This window comes from Triticum urartu, chromosome 1 (genome assembly GCF_003073215.2).
Source record: "Triticum urartu cultivar G1812 chromosome 1, Tu2.1, whole genome shotgun sequence".
Lineage (NCBI taxonomy): Eukaryota > Viridiplantae > Streptophyta > Magnoliopsida > Poales > Poaceae > Triticum > Triticum urartu.
Window position 1 is genome coordinate 274,577,098 of NC_053022.1, and position 17,284 is coordinate 274,594,381.

Sequence of the window (17,284 nt, forward strand, 5' to 3'; positions counted from 1 at the left end):
AATCCAGATTTCACAAGAGAACCAAGCACATCAAGAGACGCTTCAATTCCATCCGGGATCTAGTCCAGGTGGGAGACATAAAGATTTGCAAGATACATACGGATCTGAATATAGCAGACCCGTTGACTAAGCCTCTTCCACGAGCAAAACATGATCAGCACCAAAGCTCCATGGGTGTTAGAATCATTACTGTGTAATCTAGATTATTGACTCTAGTGCAAGTGGGAGACTGAAGGAAATATGCCCTAGAGGCAATAATAATGTTATTATTTTATTTCCTTATATCATGACAAATGTTTATTATTCATGCTAGAATTGTATTATCCGGAAACATAATACTTGTGTGAATACATAGACAAACCAAACGTCACTAGTATGCCTCTACTTGACTAGCTCGTTGATCAAACATGGTTATGTTTCCTAGCCATAGACATGTGTTGTCATTTGATTAATGGGATCACATCATTAGGAGAATGATGTGATTGACATGACCCATTCCATTAGCTTAGCACCCGATCGTTTAGTATGTTGCTATTGCTTTCTTCATGACTTATACATGTTCCTATGACTATGAGATTATGCAACTCCCGTTTACCGGAGGAACACTTTGTGTGCTACCAAACGTCACAACGTAACTGGGTGATTATAAAGGAGCTCTACAGGTGTTCTCCAAAGGTACATGTTGGGTTGGCGTATTTCGAGATTAGGATTTGTCACTCCGATTGTCGGAGAGGTATCTCTGGGCCCTCTCGGTAATGCACATCACATAAGCCTTGCAAGCATTGCAACTAATGAGTTAGTTGCGAGATGATGTATTACGGAACGAGTAAAGAGACTTGCCGGTAACGAGATTGAACTAGGTATTGAGATACCGACGATCGAATCTCGGGCAAGTAACATACCGATGACAAAGGGAACAAAGTATGTTGTTATGCGGTCTGACCGATAAAAGATCTTCGTAGAATATGTGGGAGCCAATATGAGCATCCAGGTTCCGCTATTGGTTATTGACCGGAGACATGTCTCGGTCATGTCTACATTATTCTCGAACCCGTAGGGTCCGCACGCTTAACGTTACGATGACAGTTTCATTATGAGTTTATATATTTTGATGTACCGAAGTTTGTTCGGAGTCCCGGATGTGATCACGGACATGACGAGGAGTCTCGAAATGTCGAGACATAAAGATTGATATATTGGACGGCTATATTCGGACACCGGAAGTGTTCCGGGTGATTTCGGAGAAAACCGGAGTGCCGGAGGGTTACCGGAACCCCCCGGGAGAGTAATGGGCCTTATGGGCCTTAGTGGAGAGAGAGAGGGGCGGCCAGGGTGGGCCGCGCGCCCCCTCCCCCTCTGGTCCGAATTGGACTAGGAGAGGGGCGGCGGCGCCCCCCCTTTCCTTCTCCCTCTCCCCCTTCCTTTCCCCCTCCTAGTAGGAGTAGGAAAGAGGGAGTCCTACTCCTACTAGGAGGAGGATGACTCCTCCTTGGCGCGCCAAGGGCCGGCGCTCCCCCCCTTTGCTCCTTTATATACGGGGCAGGGGCAACCTCTAGACACACAAGTTGATCTTCAAGATCGTTTCTCTTAGCCGTGTGCGGTGCCCCCCTCCACCATAGTCCTCGATAATATTGTAGTGGTGCTTAGGCGAAGCCCCTGCACAGTAGAACATAAAGATCGTCACCACCGCTGTCGTGCTGACGAAACTCTCCCCGACACTTTGCTGAATCGAAGTCTGGGATCGTCATCGAGCTGAACGTGTGCTAGAACTCAGAGGTGCCGTAGTTTCGGGTGCTTGATCGGTCGGGCGTGAAGACGTACGACTACATCAACCGCGTTCATAAACGCTTCCGCTGTCGGTCTACGAGGGGACGTAGACTACCACTCTCCCCTCTCGTTGCTATGCATTACCATGATCTTGCGTGTGCGTAGGATTTTTTTTGAAATTACTACGTTACCCAAAATTAGCCTCTTAAAATGTGATAGTTGTTTCTATGTTAAGTATGTAGATATGGACCATATGGGTATCAAAATCGTGTTACGAAGATCATCCTTTTGTCGAATAGTGTAACCACTATATATATGTTACTCAAATGTTGTTACCCAAGTTCATAAATTTTCATGGAAAGTATTAGTATCGTACACAGTTCATTGAGTTTAAGCGTGTGCCCGATGTCCAGAAGGCATTTGCATATTAACTGTCCACATTGTAAATTCACACACATGTTAACATAAGGAAACATATGTGTAACATACTAATCATCGCACACGAGTACTCGCAGACGCATCGTGTGCGATACTCCTAGCCACCGCAAGCAACTAGTTTGCATTTTTCAAAGTTTTTTGTACACACAGAATCGCACACGAACTAACTATATTAACCGTTGTGTTGTAATTTCTCATCGCAAACAGTTCATCCGAGTCGGCTGTTTGCCATGTATCACACACATCTTGTTTACACGACTCATTTATGTTATTTTGGCTCATCGCAAACAGTTCATCCATGTGAATCGTATGCCGCATATCACACACATCTTGTTAAGTTAACTAATTTCTGTTGTGTTCCCTAATTGAAAACAGTTCGTCCGAGTACTATATGCCGTATATCACACACCTTGATTTGGCTAATCATTTATGTTGCACTCCCTAATAGCAGACAGTTCATCGAAGCGAACTGTATGCCGTATATCGCACACACATTGATATGGCTATCCGTTTTTGTTATTCTGTCTCATCGCAAATAGTTTAAATGGATTAACCGTGTGCCCTGCATCACACACGTAACTAAAATCTGAACCGTGTTTGATGGCTCCGCCATCGCAAACGTTTTGCATATTTTTTGACGGTTTTTACACCATCGTTTGCGATTAATGCATCACATACACTTTTGTCAAAAGGGTCTCTAATCGTAGTGTCGCGTTAGCAGCATTCTCCAGTAGTGACCGGTCGTCTCGTCGTACGCTCCAAGTCTTCTGGGTCCACCTGATTGTAGGGCCATGGGCCGGGTTAATCAGCCCATGGCATAACTGACCTAGGGGCCCTCCGGGCCGGACTACTCAGGCCAGCTTCCGGCCAGGCGATACATCCCTGGGTCATAACACCGTCAATATGTGAAGACAAATTCTAATCCCAGAAGCAAGAAACATAAAATTTTCACATAGGCACAAGAAGCAGCAAGGAAGGATACAGAGAGAGCATTTGGAGTGTTGCAAGCCGGGTTGCAATTGTTTGAGATCATGCACATTTAACAACGATGCATTGCAAAGATCATGACATGTTGTGTGATTCTATACAATATGATCATCAAGAATGAGAGAGATACATCAAACCCCATCGAGTATGAAAATATTGGCACAACAGCAAGGCCTCACAAAGACACAAACCACATTCAAGCATTGTTTGAGGTCTATCACAAGATTGAAGTCAAGACGTCACATGATCAAGTGCATGGAGATCTCACTAAGCATCAATGACAACTAGCTGGTGATGATGTGTGTATATTTATTTAATTCATTTATTTTCATTTGAGCAATTATTCCATTAGATTATTTGTTGCATTTTGATTTTTCTTATCCGAATTAATGTTGTAACTGTTGAATTGATGAAATGTTGATTTTTGTGTACTTTGTTTTTTATCTATTATCTCATAGACCCAAAGCATCTAGCTCAATTTCAAATATGAAGTTGCTTACCACACATCCCATCTGGTGATGTCAAGAAAAAAATATAAATTATAAAGGCTACATATGATGACACGTTTTAAAAAAATCAACGAACGCCGCAAATCAACCAAAGTTCAAGTCCTAGACTTGACATTGATGCTCGCATTTTTTTGGATTTATTTTAGGCCTTCCGGCGATGTGCGTTCAGTGAGAGGAGACGTTCTTGTCGACTCAACTATGATGACTTCGTTAATCTTAAGATGATGTGTCGGTTGAGTCTCTTGAAGGTGCTCATAGGGGTAGGATGTGCGTGCATGCGATCATAGAAATGAGTGTATGCACATGTGTATGTACGAACGTTTGCGTTTGTACCATGTTAAAATAAATAAATTAATGAACGCCTCCTCTCATCTAAAATGAAAATAAAATCCATACTGTGTTATGTTAACATAAATTAATGGGTAGCGCTGGGCGCCGGTACGCCGGCCGAAAGTTTCGGCCGGTCTGCCCCCAATCGCCCGATCTGGCTGCGCGAGACCTTCAGATTGTAGCTCCTATTCTATTTTTTTCTTACCTTATCCTCGTCTCCAGCACACAGAGAGAGGAGCGAGCCAGTCAAGGCCGCCATGGATGCGCGGCCATGAAGCCCACGCTTGCCGCTTTGGCACCGCCCGTGCTTGTCGCCCCGGCCATGGCGCTGCCCGCGCTCGTTGCAGGTCCCCATCCTCGCCGGCAGTCCTCGTTGCCGGTCCCGCGTTCGTCCTTGGCCTCGTGCTTGCCGGCAACCCGCGCTCGCCGCCGTATCCTTGGCCGCCCATGCTCGTTCTTGACCTCGTGCTCGGTGTCGCATCCTTGGCTGCCCGCGCTTATCGGCCATGGCAACTCTGGTGTCGGTCGTAGCAAAAACGAACAATGGTTGTAGCAATTCTTCGTCGTTGCCGCCGTCGCTGCTCGCGACTCCGCCATGGATGGATGTAGCAAAATCCTACGCCAGTAGTAGCAAAATCTGAGGACGGTTGCAACAAAAAAAGGCACCACCATAATACGTCGCAGCTCCGCCGTGATAAGATGTAGCAAATTCCGTCGCCGGTAGTAGCAAAATTTGGCGACGGTTGTAGCAAAAACTCGGTTGTTTCCAGCGAAGTTCTTGTCCTCGGTTGCCTCATTAATTTGCTTCCCATCGCCGCCATTGACTTGGGGGTTGCAACTTTTCTTCACAACGGTTCGAGCACCTTCAACGGGGGGCTGTAGCTTTTCTGCGGGGGTCAAAGCTTTCAGCCGGTCGAAGCTGTCTACAGAAGCAGGCTGAAGCTTTTTCAAACTACGGTTGGAGGCTTCATATGAATGAATGTAGCTTTTTTCGGTGTATGTTGAAACTTTATATGTCGCAGGTTGAAGCTTTCGATCAAAGGGTTGTAGCTTTTTGGGTAGTCGGTTGCAGCATCAATGGAGGAGCAAAAAAATGCTTCCAAGTTTGTTTTGGGAGGACATGGTGCATCGGTGGGGGGAGGAGGTCGCGCCGCCGTGGTTGTAGCATCTCCAGTGGACTGTTCCAGCGTACGGAAATTGTGAGCAGCAGCTCGCAGACGGCATGTCCATGACAACTTCCCAAGTCCGGTTCGCCGGGGCAGAAGGAATCTGCAAGCCGGAGCAATGGAAAAGTGTTTATGGGCACTGATGTTGGAGATGGAGACATACATGGGACTGGGGCTAGCCGGCAGCGGGATCTGAACGAGGAAGACGAGGAGGGGCGGAGAGAGGAAAGGGATCAAGGGGAAGAAGATGAACGCTGAGCGAGAGAAGAGGATCGAGAGGGGTCAAGCGAGCAGGTGGACTAGCTATCGCAAGAGGCCCACACCCTGTACCTGCCGCGCGTGACCGGCCGAAGTTTCGGCTGGTCGCCGGCCACAAACGTTTAATCAATTAATCAGGGAAGTGCAACGCACACAGTAACCAGCCCCCCCCCCCCCCCCTCCCCCCGCCACACAAAGTTTTACCTAAAAAAATTAAATTTAATGGCTGGAAGCGCCTTCGCTCATCTAAAAAATAAAAAATAAAAAAAATGGTAACGCTATGGTTTCGACCCTGCTAGCGTTGCTCCTAGCCGAGCCCATCAATTAACCGTCGGGCAGGGACAGACCGAGCTTCGAAAACCTCTTCGCTCGTCATGCTAAACCCACACCGCGAAAAATCGCTCCTCCGCCGCTGGCGCCGCCGCGGTTTTCGGCCGGCGGCGGCCGCGCTCAGCTAACCAGCGCGCGCCCCGACCCGCCCGCTCCCTAGCTTCCCTCACTCCTGGTCCTCCCGCTACCTACGCGAAGGCCAAGGGTGGGCCAAAGCGGCGGCTCACTAGTAACCGTCGGCAAGGTACCGTGCAAGGCATCCCAAAGGCGGCGTATCTCGAGGAACCAGCATCGCTTCAAGGGGAATCCGCGCCGCATCGCGCTAGGACGGGGCAGACGAGCACTCTCAGACGCCGAGTTCGAGATGCCACAACAGCGCTCCGCGCCCCCCACTACGACCCGGCGGTCGACGTCGGGCCCGAGCGGTCGGCCGCTCTTCGCCTTCACCGACACCTTTGCGTCCTTCTCCCACCGCGGCGCCAATGCCTACGTCGATTTCACGTACGCACCCGTCCTTTTCCCTTGTCCACTGTCGTCTCGATTGGATCCGAATGCGGTGATGCGCGTGGTTATGTTAGATGTATTCGTTTTGTTTGTCAAGTTCGGATATCGGCTCTCATTCTCGTGGCAATTTTGGTGCTACTTACACCAAATAAAATGAAGTTTAATACTAGATGCCGTTGGTTAAATTGTGATACTAAAGTTTGTACTGATAAGGAAAATATAGCAGGGGACTTTGTAAGCATATCGATGTGACTAGGTATAAGGCTGTATACCCTGCATTTTTTTTCTATTTGTGTTGCTTCATCTCTAATCTAATGGTGAAGTATGTATGTGTTCTGCTGCCATTTAGACTTTCCCTTGGTTTAGTAATGTTCAAAGGTTGATGCCATGGTCACAAGCGTAGCAGTCTCATTCAACGTGATGATTTCCCCAATTGAACTATGTTGCTGATCGTCTAAACATGTGTATTTGTTTAATGCAACAGTTCCTTGTATCAACTTTAGGCCTCCTTTGGTTTGGAGGAATTTTGTAGGATTTTCATAGGATAGGATTTCTATAGGAACAATTCCTTCAGAGCTCTTTGGTTTGTAGGAATGAAATCCTATTCCTATGGAGGAATTCTTCCTATCCTCCACATTTCATAGGAAAACAAACATTAGCCTAGACTCAATGGAAAAAATCCTATGGTGTGAATCAAAGGGCATCTCTTTTTCTATTCCTATGCATAGGATTTGAGATGCATGTCATCTCATTTCCTATGACTTTCCTATTCCTATGATTTTCCAATCCTATGAACCAAAGGAGGCCTAGTATTTTTAGTCTTCTTCTGCAGCATCTTTTTCCTGCAATAATTTATTATACCTGTTGCACTGTTTATTTCATCTGATGCAAGCGATTGTTTACTATCATGCCTGCAATAGAAGGTCAATTATTGGACATGTAGGATCTGAGATGCTAATTATGATTATGGTCGAGTTCTCAGGTGTTAGTTGAGAACCCTTTTTGGGATATGAAGTATTTCTTTTCTGTCCGTTGTTTCAGTTTGGATGAATGGAAAGCCATGCTACCAGAGGGATTGCCAGCAGGGATGATGAAGGAGTTTCAAGACACGAGGCGGTGCGCTGTGATGGTGAGGGAAAGCTTCCTAGACCTGCGGGATAACTTCCGGAGAATTGTTGATCCGGCCATTACAGCCAAACGCAAAGGTGCGCCTGTACTTCTGTGATGTCATGTTACAGTGGCATATGCAATACTTGTAGTTTGCCTTGTCAAGTCTTAATATTTCTTAGATGAACAACGGCAGTATTTATTGGTTTATTTGCATCCTACAGTAATATTGTCATTGATTGCGCTATCACACTATTCATTTGTGTTGCCTTAGTTATTTCATTTGTGTTCCCTTAGTGAATTGACATACCCCTAACTGCCCGTTATTCGTCGATGATATTTATGTAAGGTAATTCGAAACTAAAATATATTTTATTACGATCTTTGAGTGTCTATTTCTTTAATAGCTATAATATCAAGAAGTGAAAAAGAGCAATTGAGATCAGGTTACTTATCTGTAGAGTTCTTCTTTTTTCCAGCCATGCTGTAGATTCTTTTCTACTGACTGCACATTATCATTATCAAGACATCCAATTTGAAATAATTATGTAGGAACATGTTCCCTCTAACATTATACCCTGGATTATTAGGTTATGAACTGGCCCTAATCTTCTTCCTTTTTGTATCTGTCCTCAGAGACCAAAAGACAAATTATCTTGGATGGCCCTCGGAGTTGTGGTAAAAGCATTGCACTTGCGATGCTTGTGCACTGGGCCCGTACTGAGGGATGGCTGGTGTTCTATGTTCCCCAAGGGAAGGATTGGACTCATGGAGGATTTTTCTATAGAAATACCTACAGTGATCTTTTTGATACTCCTGTACAGGCTGGAAAGGTTTTGCAGGTGCTAATGTCTACATGATGTCTGTATTTTGCTTTTTCCTCGGTATTTACGAAATTGCTTTATTGCAATCATTATGTTCTGTTACATCTTTCTTGTTATTTCATCTGTTCTGTCTCAGCACCCAATTATTTTGCTAGCTTGAGCTGGTTCACCATTCATAATGTATTAAGCACCTAATGCAGCACAAGTCATATACCACTTTGCATTGGTCGGTGGTCAGGGCGTATTCATTAACATCTAAACATTTACTATTATCCTTTTCAACTGGCAGAGATGTAGTATGCTTTCTTTCTTATTTAAAATTTTCTAAGTGCATTTGTGAAGAAGATTCAAAATTTAAGTATACCATAAGATTGCTTCTACATTTTGTTTGTAATTTGATACTTACTTTAAGTATTTGTTAATCATGCTTTACAACAACAACAACAACAACAACAACTAAGCCTTTTGTCAAAAACATGTTGTTAATGCTTCGTTTTTATTAAAATTAGTTGGATGGCATCTATTGTCAATGTTCCAGGGTGTGCAATGCTGCGCACATTGCGTCTACTTAATCTGTATGTGCAATACTGCTACAAAGGCCCCCCCCCCCCCCCCCCCGAAATTGTAATCTTGTATAACTAAATAGGTGATCCCCACTAACCTATTTCTCTCAACATGCAACAATGCCACCTCAATATGCATGGGGGAAAAGCCCACCTCAGCATGCAACTATGCATGGGAAAATGCTCAAATGTTTCAATTCTGTTATGCTACTTATATTCAATTATACAATAGTCATACATTTTCAGTTCAGTTCTTATACTCCCTTGGATCCATATTACTTGTCGCTCAAACGGATGTATCTAGCACTGAAATACGTCTAGATACATCCATTTGGGCGACCAGTAATATGGATCGGGGGGAGTATTATTATTATTTCAAATGTTCATGTTCATATAAGATATAACCAAATCTCATCGAAATATATTGCAAGCAATTCCTGCAGCAATGCGTGGGGTATCATCTAGTTATTTTAATTAGGTGAACACAATATCTTGTTGATGATTACTCACATACAATACATAACTAGGAACACACTACTATAACTAGCTGGCTGGGTCAATAATCTCTAACTATCTGTTTCTACTGTTGCGTCAGGATTTTTTGAAATACAACGAAACTCGCTTACAGCAGTTACCATGTCAAATTTTTGAGTCTATTCCCCTGGGAGAAGGTACTGGTGTTGGAATGATGAAAGGGGCTGACACAGTGGAAATGCCAGAAGGGTCCACATTGTATGATCTCATTCAAACTGGGATAACCCACTCGCATGCTGCAGTTGGTGTTGTAGTTCGTTTAAGAAAGGAGCTATCACATGTTAAAGATGTGCCTGTACTGTTTGCCATTGATCAGGTATGCTTATAGTGCCCATGCATGCGGCTTCTTTCAAATGTGATTGTTGTAGTGACAGTAATGATCAGTCTCAATAAATTATATTTCTTCCTTTTGCAGTATAACAGTTGGTTTACATTCACCGAGTACCAGGAGCCTGTAACTGTTAGATCCTGTCGATCTATCCACGCGAAAGAGCTTACAACGGTTTGTTGCACCAAAGCTGCTTACCTTTTTTAGCATTACCCTTCTGAAGTTGCATCCTCTCCGAAATTGCTTGTAATTTTCTCCTTCCAAAAGTGGCAAACACCTGTGTATCCTTTCAGTCAAACTTTTCTATCTTTGACCAAGTTTCTACTCCCTCCGTTCCCAAATACAAGTCTTTTTAAATATTCCAACAAGTGACTACATACGGAGCAAAATGAGTGAATCTACATTCTAGAACATGTCTATATACATCCGTATGTTGTAGTCCATTTGAAATGTCTAAAAAGACTTGCATTTAGGAACGGAGGGAGTAGAAAAAACTACTCCATCCGATCCATGTTAACTGTCGCTGAGTTAGTACAACTTTAGTACAAAGTTCTATTAACTCAGTGACAATTAATATGGATCGGAGGGAGTATCAAAATCTGCAGTACTAATAAACAATAGACCCAAAGTGGCCGGACCCTTCCCCGGACCCTGCGCAAGCGGGAGCTACATGCACCGGGTTGCCCTTAATAAACAATACTCTCTCCGTCCTATATTAATTGTCGTTCAAACGGATGTATCTAGCCGTATATCAGTGCTAGATACATCCGTTTGAGCGACAATTGATATGGGACAGAGGGAGTATGTGAAAATATATTTCTTGGTGGATATAATGATACTGATTTGTGATCGTACATGTTTTTTTTACAAACTTGGTCAAAGATAGAAAGTTTGACTTCTGAAAAAAATTAATACACCTTATAGAAAAGAATGGAGAGAGCTCTTTCTGGTTAGGCTACTGTAAAAAGCTTAAGGCGTTTTCCCTTTTCTGGTTATTCATTTTTCTTTACAGCCCTAGATTGTTCTGTTGTTTCATTAATCTAGCTGATAGCAGTGCTGTGATTTGTCGCATTAGATTCTTGGAGTTTGAAAAGCATTTCTTGTTTTTGTTTTTTCAAGTAGACACGGTGTATAGGTTTTAGTGTACCAAGAATTCTTAAATGAAATTTGATAGATCTGAGAATTTAGTTTGTCTTCATTTTGGTCTAAGAAATCAAATGAAGTTCTCTTATCATGTGGCACTGGTATTGCTGTTCTAACTACTTTATTATATAACTCGTCATAGCTAATTTTATTTGATAAATCTTCTCTTTCACCAACTTTGGCTGGTCTGAAAATGTACATGCATGATTTTTTAAGCCCTTCTGACTAAAATGATCACAACTAATTATACTTTATGTATTGCTTACTTCAACAGGTCAATGCTTATAGGTCAATGCTTCACAATGATATGATGGTAGGAGCCTTCTCACATTCAACCGCAGTTGGCAAACTAAGACAGGAGCTCCCGGATGTTCCTTCTGATGCTCGTCTGCTTTTTCCACGGTACACCGTAGATGAAGCAGAGACTGTGTGCCACTATTATATGAGGTACTTCCAAATAAAAATTCTGTCTAGTGATAGCTTTTGAATATTGTGCCATAGCCGGCAATCGCATGTGCTTACAGAAGCTCTGTTTGCGCGACCTGTGGCTTTTGAAATTAATTGAAGCAAACAATCATTTTGATCTATTTGTTGGGCAGGCAAAAGATTATTCGACGTGAAAGTTTTTCAGAAGAGAAGTGGAAAAAGATATACTATTTGTCAAATGGAAATGGCTCAGAGATGAGGTGGCTTGCTGCGTTTATATGAGGCAGTGAATACTTAAAGTTAATTAATAATCATAATGTTCTGTTCTGAGAACAGTCTGCAGTCCTGTAGCTTCAGGTGTTGTCTGGATGTTTGCACAAGATTTGTGCTTTGATTTGAAATCCCCGGTTATCAGTAATTTTGTGTTCGCTTTTGCATCTTCTTATGCAAATTCTGATGCCAGGAGTGATATAGTATAAGAAAGCTGCCACTTTGGTTCCAGCATGCCAATTTCCCACTGTTGTATACTTGTACTATGTCTTATGGAACTCCTGGGAGCAAATTGCTACCTAGTCAAATACCCAAGATTTTCTCCCCGTATTAGAAGTGTGAACATAATTTTGGCTGTGGCTCCAAATTTTATCCATGTGTTCTGACAACACATTCTTTATGGGTACTGGCCAGGATTATAGTGAGCTGACCTACTGAAGTAGGATAAGAAGAATAAGCAACTGATGTATAACTTTTGTCTTAGTAAAGCCTCTATGTTTTGGTTCAGATATACGTATACTTTTCCCTGTTGGTTGGGGGCCGTAGTGATCAAAGAATTTGAGTTGCAGGGAGATCTGTCAATGAGTTGAACTTTTTTTTTGAGGAAATGAATTGAACTTTATTGAAGAGGCACTTGCTACCAACTGAAAGCCTCCCTCCGTCTGGAAATACTTGTCATCAAAATGAACAAAAGAGGATGTATCCAGATGTATTTTAGTTCTAGATACATCATTTTTTATCCATTTTGATGACAAGTATTTTTGGACGGAGGGAGTACAACGTTATTTTGAGTCTGATCAGATAAGATTTTTGGCAAATGCTGTTTGCATCCTTTTCAATTATATATCAATCCTATTTGTGGTTTTGCTAGACTTATGTTGATGGTCTAATCTGTTAATTTAGCATCCTATGGTCACTCAATAATCTTATGACGACGAAGCTGCTGACCAGCTGACTTTTTGCACACGCCTCTGCGTTTGTGTGCGTAGTTATTGTGAAGCCTGTCGTTGCTGAGGATAGACTGTGGACTAAAAACGCAGATAGAATGGATTTGCCCCTCTAATACTCGGACAAGTTTTGATATCTACCGTTCTGAATTACTGGCTCTATATGGTTTTTGCTCCTGCGTTATTATCCATGGATCGCCATCTATCTTGGGTCACATATCAACCTCTTGATGTGGATTTCCTGCAGAAGCTTCTGACCTAATTCATTTCCGCGTCATTGATAATTCGTATCAATTCATTTGTAGCCCCTGCAGTGGAATCACGGTATGTAGTGTCGTAACGTCGAATACGTCTGTACTGTACTGTAATGTAATCTAACCTGCAAGCTACGCACGCACGCTTTGTTTTCCGTCGTACCAAATTGACCTCTATTTTAAACCTGTTCTGGTTCTGCTGAACGCCCCGGCCGGGAGTGTCATTGAATTTTCTGTTGCCAGGAACTGTAACAGGATACACGTCAATTTGCAAGCTTTTTGAGAGAGGCGACACATGTTAATCGCCCAGTATTCCCAAAAAATGTTTACGCGGGTTTTACAGGAGCCACAAATAAACATTTCAACCCTGGCAGAAATCTGAAAAGTCCTCGCGTCCCAAGCATTTCTATCGTGAATAATGCAGGGCAACTTGGTAGAAGGATGCAGAAACCCTCTCCTCCTTCCCGAGTGGTAGGCCCCAACCCTTGTCCCCTAGCAGGAAGGATAAGCCCGCACACAAGCTCTCCTCTTCCTTCCTCTGCCTTCTTCTCCCTTGGAGCAAGGAGCTGGCTCCTTGACGCTGATGTGCCCATGCCCATGTGTGTGAGTGCCCACCCATATATAGCTTTCTCCCTCTGGCTCCTTGTCCCCTTGCCAATCAGTTGATCCGTCCAGCACCAGCAAGCAACCGGGTTCAGGTTCAAGTTTGATCCTCTAGCTTTTTCGGTTGCGTCCGTCGATTCGTCTGCCATGGAGGGAGGAGGCGTTCCTTCCGCCCAGGACGTGTGGGACTGGGAGGTGCTGCCTGACGAGCACAGGAGCTTCTACGCCGAGACCAGGGCCGCATCCCGTGCCCACGACGGCGGCGAGGTTCTTGCCGGTAAGGAAAGGGCCCGATCAGCCCGCTCTCGATCACGATTTACTTCGGTTTCCACTCGTGTTCTCATCCCCGTAACTGCAATTGATCGCGCGCGTAATTTCAGATCACGAAACCGAGGAACCGATCCTGCCTCCCCCGTCACAAGTCGACGCTGATAATGTTGACGAGTGCAAGGACATCGGCGTCGACGTCGACGTCGTGCCGGCCGGGGCCAGATCAACCCAAGAGGATGAGGAACCCGCGGCGCCGGAGCTGCTAGTCTCTGACGGCGACGGAGAGGAGAAGTTCCAGCCCTGTGTCGACGCCAAGGAGGTGGACGATGATGGCAAGCAGATGGCGGCGGCAGAGGCAGTGGAGTCAGAGCTTCCTCCTCACGAGTTCGCCGCGGGAGAGGAGGAAGAGGGCAAGAAGGAGGAGGACGGGGCGCCGCCGGAGTGCGTGGTGTTCAGCGTGGGGAAGCTGCGCGTGAACGCGGTCGGGGCGCTGTGCTCGTTCGGGGTCGCGGCGGCCACCGTCTGCGTTTTCCTCGTCGGCGGCAGGCTGCAGCACCAGAAGCAGCACCAGCACCACCAGCAGCAGAAGATCCAGCTGCAGTTCCTTGGCGATGATAAGGTTTGCTGACTCGGTCCCACCTAATCCAATCCAGAGCATCAGACTCCTTTTCAAATTAGTAACTCAACTTGAACCAATTACAGTATCAATCAACTGCGTTTTTTTAGAAACACACTACAAACACTCACATGCATGCACACGCACTCACCCGCATACGCTCACCCCCTATCTCTATTGTCATCTTGTCGAGCCGGCAGATCTTCAGATTGACGAAGTCGCCACGGAGCCTCGTACTCCCTTCGTTCGGAATTACTTGTCGCAGAAATAGATGTATCTAGACTAATTTGACAGGTGCACAGCCTAATTTGACCAGTTCCAACACGGAGTTTTTCTTCCCGGGTTTGACCTGACCGGATCGGCGCCACGCCATTCCCTTCTTGTGCAACTGAATCTTGAAATAGCCTAGGATTGAACTTGAAGCTAACTAGTCATTATTATTTGTCCAAGAGAAGCCTTGCTGAAGTAGATATGCTTGTTGATTTGTGGATGTGCAGAGAATTCAGCAGGTGGTGCAGCAGACATCGAGGCTGAACCAGGCTATGTCATCTATGATGGGGGCAGGCGCGTCCACAAGGGCCAACATATCGTTCGGTGGCTTCTACGACGGCTTCTGATCCACCCGCCCGTGATTCAACTCTCGGATCAAGCACAAGCTGCTGGATTCAACTACGTAGATCTGATGAAGAAAAAGCTAGCTCATGTTATAGCAAATCGACAGCCTTGTTAGTAGTTGTCATGTACTCCAACGTATAACATAGATCACGCCACCTGCAAAAACAAAAAAAGACATAGATCACGTGTTTGTACATAATGCACGATATACTGGATGTAAATAATTGGGAGTGTTGGACCGTGGCCGGGGCCGGCTGTATGTGTATGCACATGAGGATGGATTCATTAATAGATTTGTTATTAAGTTCATAGATAAGGGATCCGATGAACGATGATAACGAGGCCAAGAAGAAAGAACTCGCAGAGTTGATTGAGTACCTTTTGGAGCTGGACGAGATCCAGTGCATGCAAAGGTCAAGAGTAAATTGGTTACAGAAGGGTGACCGCAACACAAGCTTTTTTCAGGTGTACACATCAACAAGAAGGAAAAAGAACTTCATTAAAATGTTAAAAATAATGATGGTGAATGACTGGAAGGCAATGCTAACTTGAACCCACATATCCAGAGTTATTTTGAGCACTTATTCACGTCTGAGGTGAACCAAACTGACCCGACATTATTGGCAAAAGTTGAAACTAAGGTGATCGAACATATGAATTCAATGCTCCTGGCCCCTTTTACCGTTGATGATGTTGGTAAAGTTGCTTTTAGTATTGAGGATTTGAAGGCCTCAGGACCAGATGGACTCCATGCAGTTTTTTTAAGTATTGGTCTCTTCTTGGTGATGAGATCACACAAGAGGTTTTGATTGCTATAAAATCTAGGGAAGTTCCCGTAGAATGGAATGATACATCGATTGTGTTGATACCTAAGGTTGATAATCCAGAAGTGGTAACTCAGTACAGACCCATAAACTTATGCAATGTTCTCTATCAAATCATTTCTAAGATGCTTGCCTTACGCCTGAAAAGTATTTTGCCTGAAAAATTATCTCACCAACTCAGAGTGCTTTTGTTCCTGGGAGACTAATCACTGACAATATCCTCATTGCGTGTGAGTGCGTGCATAAGATTAAAGGGCCATTTGCATTTTCGTCCCTAACTCGAAACACCTAATCAGATATATCCCTAATTCGAAAGCCTGCTCAAAAATGCCCCTCCGCCGTCATGTGCCCTTATAGAAATGCCCCTCCGAGCCGTTTCCGTCCAGTCAAGGCTGTTTGACCGCTAACGTGCCGTTTCTTTGACATTTTTGCCCCTCCTTCCGTACATCTGGGCCCAACTAACCGGTTCACTCTCTCTCCTCTCTTTATTCTTCCTCGCGACGATAGGGGAATTTTTGAGCACGCACTGGATCGGGCGTTTCTGCGGTTGGAGAGAGAGGGCATGGTGGGCATGTCTTCTACGAGCTCGTCGGTGGCCGCCAATGTAAGTTTCAGTGTCGATTTGGGGGAGATATGGGCATATTGCGGAATTAGGGTTCATCAATTTGGGTTTTTTTGCTGTTAGGTTGATAGTGTCGGGATAGTTCAGTTTCAATCAGAGTTTTACATTCCTGATCTGACATTCTGTGGCCTTGAGGTTCGGTCGACGCGGTGGTGCCCTGGCCACGGGCTTATTCGTGCACGTCGCGTCGCCTGGGGAGGAGCAAGCTCCGGCAGAAGGTTTCTCGGCTGCCCTCTTGATGTAAGTGTTTGGCTTTTAAGCTTGATTCGATTCTGCTCTTTCTCCTCTTTCTAATTTGATCATTGATTTTGCAGCTTCATGATGAATGTGACTGGGTTATCTGGATTGACCCACCACCGACCGAACGTGTTGTTCGTGCATTTGAGGAGCTTCATGCAGGATTGGAGAAGAGCTGGCTAAAAGCTCATGATTTAGAGAGAAGGGTGATGAGAAGAACAAGAAACTGAAGCTGAAGATGAAGAAGAGGAACGAGCTTATGCAAGCATGGGAATTTATCATAATTCTTGGTATTAGCATTTTGGCCACATTTGTTTCTAGGTGGTGTAATAATCCATACTAAATGGATTTCTGTTTGTAGTGTATGCTGTGATGGAGCTTAGTTTGGGAATGTATTATCCCAGAACAATGTTGTGATTTGAGAATGCTGTGATTTTGCTATAGATTGAAATATTTGACCAAATGGTGTGTTGTGACAAAATAGCAGCTCACAAAATAGCATAAATTCTAAATTCATCATTGCACAATCAACATTGCACATTAAAGATAGCAGCTCACAAGTTCACCATTAAATAAGTTCATAATTTCAGCATCACACACTTAAGATAGCAGCTAACAAGTTCACAAATAGTTGTTAAACAACAAAAACAACACTAAATGATTCCAGTCACAGATCTTTCATCTTCTTGCTCCTGGTGTTGCAAGCAGGGTTAGTTAAGAGCCTTGAACACCTCCTTGTGGTGACAGTTTTGCTCACTTCTTTGCTTAGCTGGTTGCTTCCAGTTACAGATCCTACTGTAGGATCTGGTGCA

The 17,284-nt window shown here is 44.3% G+C and overlaps 2 protein-coding genes across 2 annotated transcripts; both read left to right on the top strand.

The window, feature by feature from the left end:
• Positions 1–6,149: 6,149 nt before the first annotated feature.
• LOC125532831 lies at positions 6,150–11,814 on the top strand. The gene is made up of 7 exons (XM_048696724.1): positions 6,150–6,286; positions 7,331–7,494; positions 8,033–8,238; positions 9,379–9,633; positions 9,733–9,819; positions 11,063–11,235; positions 11,388–11,814. The coding sequence occupies exons 1-7, from the start codon at positions 6,150–6,152 to the stop codon at positions 11,494–11,496; spliced, it is 1,131 nt and encodes a 376-aa protein (XP_048552681.1). The 3' UTR covers positions 11,497–11,814.
• Positions 11,815–13,214: 1,400 nt separating this feature from the next.
• On the top strand, positions 13,215–15,098 carry LOC125507491. The gene is made up of 3 exons (XM_048672059.1): positions 13,215–13,565; positions 13,669–14,177; positions 14,672–15,098. Exons 1-3 carry the CDS (start codon positions 13,436–13,438, stop codon positions 14,789–14,791), a joined length of 759 nt encoding a protein of 252 aa, XP_048528016.1. The 5' UTR covers positions 13,215–13,435; the 3' UTR covers positions 14,792–15,098.
• Positions 15,099–17,284: the final 2,186 nt, after the last annotated feature.